Genomic DNA, 6000 nt, shown 5'->3' with positions numbered 1-6000 from the left:
TTTTGGGGGGGGGGGACAATGGAGTGTGATCAGTCCTGATCACACTTGCTAGGCAGTCATTCCACCTCTTGAGCCAGTCTCCCCTCTCTCCCCCCACCCCCGGCCCAAGTCATTTTTACTTTTTTGTTTTTAAAATAGCCTCTTGCTCTTTGCCTGGACCACAATCCTATTTAAGCTCCCCACAAATCCGGGGTGACAGCCGTGCATCACCTCACTCTGCTTTTGTGGGCGGAGATAGAGTCCTTCACACTTTTTACTCAGGCTGGTCTCGAATTGTGATCCTTCCAATTCTAGCCTCTCAAGTAGCTAGGATTACAGCTATGAGCCACCCCATCCGGTTTTACCATTTCTTAACTTCCTAGAAAGAAGTCATACATGACATATTCTTATAGAGTATTTGCCCAAAAGTGTGATTTTGAAATATGCTGTTATAGGAGCCAGCAACTTGTGTATCTCTTGTGTGCATGTGTGTATGTGTGTGAGCGCTACAGTTTGTTTATGTATTATGGAGGTGAAGGACATTTGGGATTTATCCAGTTAATGGCATTATTACAAATGGACTGGGTGTGCTCTCCAGAGGGAGCGGCTCCCTGATTGGTGTTTAGACGCTTCCATTTCCCACCAATGTGTGGAGGAGTGTTCTCATCTTTCCATATCCTTTCCAGCACTAGATGTGTCCGCACATTTAAATTCAGCCATTCTGGTAAATGCGTGGTGTATCTCTCTGAGGTTGTTTTGTTTGTTGGCTTGTTTGAGATGAGGTCTAGCTATATAGCCGACTGGCCTCGACCTTCCCATATCAGTGCTGGGATTTTAGGTGTGCACTACCGTACCCAGTTTTAGTATTCTTAATTATAGCATACAATGGGGAAGTGTTGAAAGAAGTTCTTAGCATGCATGAAATAGCGTAAGAGCCAAGATGGCTGAATAAAGCGGAGAGCTCGTCCAGCACCTTTTATCAGTGTTCAACGGAGCCCCCCTCCCACTCCCCAGGCCTTGCGTGAATTCTCTCCTTTCCAGAGATGGTTGCCAACTCATTTCTCCCAAGACTCATTTCTGGGAGAACCTAGATGTGCTCATTTCCTATAATGGTGGCGTCGTGAGCGACTTCGGTTACCCCTGCAGGAAGTGGCCACAGCACAGAAACCACACCACACGGACAAAAGAGTCATTCACCAGATATATTTGAAGTCTAAGCTCTTTGAGCTACAACACACGTGCACAAATGATTCGGTCAGTGGAAATCGTCCCCTTCCCCTCCATTTAAAAACTTGCCAACACTTGGGATCGTGACAGAGAGGTTTGCGTCATGTGTGTCATGGAAACGTGGAGGCGGTGTGACTTACAACCGTCTCTGCGAACTTTCGCTGGGGCTGTGCCCCACACCCCGGGGACCAGCTCCTCTGTCCCCCCAAGAGCCTCCCCCCCATCGCAGAGCTCAACCCCCAGACAGAGGGCCTTGATATGTTGCACTGACTCGCGACAAGGCTATACATGCCACTGCAGGAACCTGTCATGTTTCACTTTCCTTAAACGGCCGGAAATGACTGCTTGGAGCTCTCGGAACTCATTGGCAATCTCTTTCTCTCTTCTCCAAGTCTTCAGAACGTGCATTCTGAAGGAGCCCCTGAGCTGCAGAGAAAAGGGGGACCCACGTGACAGAGCCCGCTACCAACTACATCGCTGCGTGTGTGCAATGTTCTTCCCACTAGATGGCGTCACGGCTCCACCATGATGTCTGTAGTCCTCCATTTCTCAGTGAGAGGGAAACAAAAACCTTCACAGGCAAGCAAAGCCAAGGCGTGAGCTTAATATGCGCTCCTCAGACTTTATTTTTGAAAGCAGTCTTCATTTGTTCCTATGGGAACTCAGGATTTTTACAGGCAACGCTCTCCTCAGTTCCAGCGGTACTGTTCAGTACTATATTGCTATATTCACAGTAGAACGGACTTTAATTTCTGAGTGATCAGTCTAGGTTAGACATTCCTGAAGAAACTAACATACACCTTAGTCCATTTAAAAACATACACACAAACAACACAGGAATCCTTCGATCGGTTGGCTGTGTTATTTTTCTTGGGTGCTTTCTGAAAGTACTTCCCCCACTCCACGGAGATTTGTATTTGTGTCTAAAGGAGTTTATTAATGTACAGGACTAACGAGCCTGGCACAGAGAGCGGGAGGTGATGGTTTTCTAGGTGTATCTTCTGTAATGCACTTTGGGCTAGAGGAATACAAAAGTCACATATAATGGAAACAAACCACTCTTTTGAGCACTGAGGGGTCTCTAGGGGCAGGGTGAGATGGGCATACATTTATCTACCGTTCTTTCTTCTTCTACTGTGCTCAAATGCTACTGTCCGCAGGAGGTGTAGCTTCGTTCAAAGCATCTACAGCTGACACTTAGTCTTTATCTCAAAACAAGTTGTCTCCACAGCAAAGATGTTGGCTAATCATTTCTACATTGACATGAGATGATACTTCCGTGCCATTGTGAAACAGCATTATCCATAGTTAGTTGTGTAGTAGTATTAGATTATCTAGATTAGTATATGAACGCATTCAGAAGCAATGCACATATTACGTTCTTCAGCAGCTAATGGTTGAACAATCACTAAATAAAAAACCTCCAGATTGTAAAAGCACAGCTGAAACATTTGTACAAATATACAAAGAGGAAAAACAAAACAAAACGGCATTCAGACACTGTGAGGCCTGATCATCAATAGGGTCGTCTGAAGTCGATCTCTCTCACCCTGGACAAGCCTCCTAGTGGAAAACCGGGAAGTTCTTCATGGGATCTGTGGTTGGAATCTATTGAGGAATATCTTTGGAGCCAGGCTCAGTTTCACCTCCAGGAATCTGAACAGAGTTAGAGAGAGTTATCTCAAAACAGTGACTAGATCCAGATTTGATTGAGCAGCATGGCTATGAGGCTCTTCCTAAAGGAGGACATGACTGGGCGCCGACAATTTGGGGTCTGGGGGCGTCTCTTCAGATGGTGAAAACAAATGCTGGTGGTGATCATGCATGTCCCGGGATGCAGAGGCCTGAGTGAGACCGGAGAGGAACATTTCATGCAGTCAAATCAAGTTTACCTATGGTCCTATTTTTAAGTGGCCAGGAAAACAACATCGACAACAACTAAAGACCCCAGCAAACACTCATGAGGACTGGACCCACAACAGCTTACAAACAACACGGATGCTATTTGTTACTGATGTCTCTGGTTGGGATTAACAGGCGAGAACAAAGATACTAGGCTGTGCTGATTATTTAATAAGAAAATACTACTTCTCTTTTTCTAGAATCTTCTAAATAACGGTCGATACGTTGATGGGTGGTACGATATGACATTACCTTTTTCCGAGCCCTTTTGTCCGAGAGGCTTGATTACAAGGAAGGAATCTCAAACAACCAAACACCCAGGGATTTAAAGGCAATTCATTCTTTTTTTTTTTTCAACAAACAAACAACAAGGGAAAGAAAGACATGATAAAGAGGAGACAGAGATTATTGTCGCGCCGGAGAAGTGCGCTCAGTTGGAGACAGAGGGTGGCAGGCCGGGACGCCGGGTCTGGATGATTTTGGGCTTTGGAGAAGTCTTTGGGTCCTCTTCCTCCTCCATGTCACTGTCACACACGTGCACGACCACGCTGGGCGTGGACTCCGTCCCCGCGTGCAACTCGTATTTCTCTCCTGAAAACCAAGGAACGTGAGCGTGAGAAAGAGGGAGAGAGTTCAATGTGGAGTCTCCCGGCAGGCAGGGTGTGCTTAGGAAGTAAGGGGAACACTGTAGTGCCCCTCCCCCAAACCAGGGATCCCATATGGGGATGAGGTGGGGTATACAAAACGGAATGAAATCCATCTGTTCTTGTAGCTGACTTCAACCACCAGCCAACTTCCCCCCAGCCAGTCACCAACCCTAGTTACCTTCAAGTGCTCATTTGTAAATGAGGACACCTCCATTCCATGTCACAAAACTGTGTGATAGTTTAAATATTAAATGTCCTCCAAGGGCCTATTAAAGGGCTGGTCCTCATCCTTTGGCTCTGTGGGGAGGTGGCCTTACCTTTAAGAGGCGGAGCCTAATGGGAGGTAGTTAGAACATTGGGGAGTGCCCCAGATGGAGATGTCAGGACTGCTGCCCTTGCCTGGCTGGCTCACTGTTTTTGCTTCCCCACTGCTCTGAAGTAAGCAAGACTTCAGGCCCCGAATCCTGTGAAGTGGTGAGCCAAATGAACCTATTTTTCAGGTAGTTAGAGCAGGTATTTTGTCACAGTGATGGAAAGCTGACCAACACAAGGCAGTTAATATGATTAGTCTCTCTTCCACTTCCAACCTTGCTGCTACATGCCAGGTGAACCGCGAGCCAGTCATCTGCTTCTTCTTTTGGATGAGATCATCTCTGTTTCCCTCCTGTCCCATTCTTACTGCCACAGCTGCCCAGAATGGGGGGGCATACCTTTCCAGGAAATGTAATGGTTTTGAGTTGATTGAGCTAGGTTTCTTTCTTTCTTTCTTTCTTTCTTTCTTTCTTTCTTTCTTTCTTTCTTTCTTTCTTTCTCTTTCTTTCTTTCTTTTCTTTTCTTTTTTTCTTTCCTTCCTTTCCTTCCTTTCTTTTTTCTTTTTTGGCTGGTCCTAGGACTTGAACTCAGGGCTTGGGCATTGTCCCTGAACTTCTTTACTCAAAGATAGCACTCTACCACTTGAGCCACAGCTCCACTTTTGGCTTTTTGGTATTTAATTGGAAATAAGAGTCTCATGGACTTTCCTGCCTGGGCTCTCTTTGAACTGTGATCCTCAGTTCTCAGCCCCTTGAGTAGCTAGGATGACAGAAATGAGCCAGTGGAGCTAGGTAAGACATTTATGCTTAACTGGCTCACTTTGCAGCTCAAGACAACTTCCTGTCTCTTATTTCAAGTGTGTGTGGAGCATCTCTCGCAGTCTCAGGTTGTAAAGGCAATACAGATCTTTGTGCTTTTTGTGCAGGCACATGGAAAAAGAAATGAGCACAATGTAATATGGTAAGCACTAAGGTGGAAAGGTAGAGAAAAGATGGTGGTGCCAACATGGTGAGGAGCAATCACTCTGAAAGGCTTCCAGATGTCCTGGGTTCAAATACTAAGACTGCCTGGTGAGAATTCTGTCTGCGACCTTATAACTTCACATTAACCATTAGCATCTTACTCTTCCTCCAACATTTCCTCCTTCACTATTCATCCTTCATGAACCAATTGAGAAATCTTCTAAAAATCACTGTCTTCCAGATCACTTCTGGGCAGTACCTCCCAGGTTTCACAGACCAAGTCCAACTTTCTTGTAAATTTCTTGTACTCATATAAGACTCTGTCTGGCTGTGCCCCTGTCTTTCCCAACACGATCTGCCCCTGTTCCTTTCTGATTCATCAACCCAGTTACTGCTGTGTTCTAATGATGATGGGGATTGTCTTGTACCTACCAAATTAGATACTTTTACTTGGCATCGTTTCATTTCTGCCAGAAAGTTCCCTCGATCTTGTGCTCTTTCTGGGATCCTGATGAAACACTAACCCGTCTAGGGATAGTATCTGCTCTCCTCAGTGGCAGGTGCCTCTGCTGATGGCTACAGCCAGCATTGTCCCTCTCAGTGACTCTGAGGGCACACGTGGGCAAGCAGGACAATGAGCATGAAGGTCTCACAAAGTCTCTATGAACTGGAGACTGAGGAACACTGATGATGCTAAGTGCTACTGGGGAAGATGCGAAGGTCAGGGTCAGCCATTGCGGTGGTTTGACTTGTGTCCCCTTAGAAGACACTGCTCCTGACCTCTAGCACCTGTGAAGGGGACTTCATTTGGAAAGAGGGTCTTGACAGACCTCATGCCGAGACAAGGGCTTTAAGGTGAAGCCCAACTTTGATATGACTTGTGACATAAGAAGAAGGAGGAAGTTTGTGAGTATGTGCTGGCACAAGCACGTGTGCACAAGTGCGCGTGCGCGCGCGCACACACACACACA

General features: G+C 46.1%; 1 protein-coding gene across 3 annotated transcripts in view; it reads right to left on the bottom strand.

Moving 5' to 3' along the window:
- Nucleotides 1-1167: 1167 nt before the first annotated feature.
- Rcan2 (regulator of calcineurin 2) overlaps nt 1168-6000 on the bottom strand; it is a 158067-nt gene continuing 153234 nt past the window's right edge. For all 3 annotated transcript variants that reach the window (XM_070023600.1, XM_070023599.1, XM_070023601.1), the window contains one exon: nt 1168-3699. In XM_070023600.1, coding sequence (XP_069879701.1) covers nt 3539-3699 — 161 coding nt within the window. In that variant the 3' untranslated portion in view covers nt 1168-3538. The remainder of the gene's footprint in view (nt 3700-6000) is intronic.

Source organism: Dipodomys merriami, unplaced genomic scaffold (assembly GCF_024711535.1).
Source record: "Dipodomys merriami isolate MVZ:Mamm:240054 unplaced genomic scaffold, mDipMer1.0.p SCAF_16, whole genome shotgun sequence".
In the NCBI taxonomy this organism is placed as follows: Eukaryota; Metazoa; Chordata; class Mammalia; order Rodentia; family Heteromyidae; genus Dipodomys; species Dipodomys merriami.
Note: the sequence above shows the minus strand (reverse complement) of the source record. Positions and strands in the feature narration are given on the sequence as shown.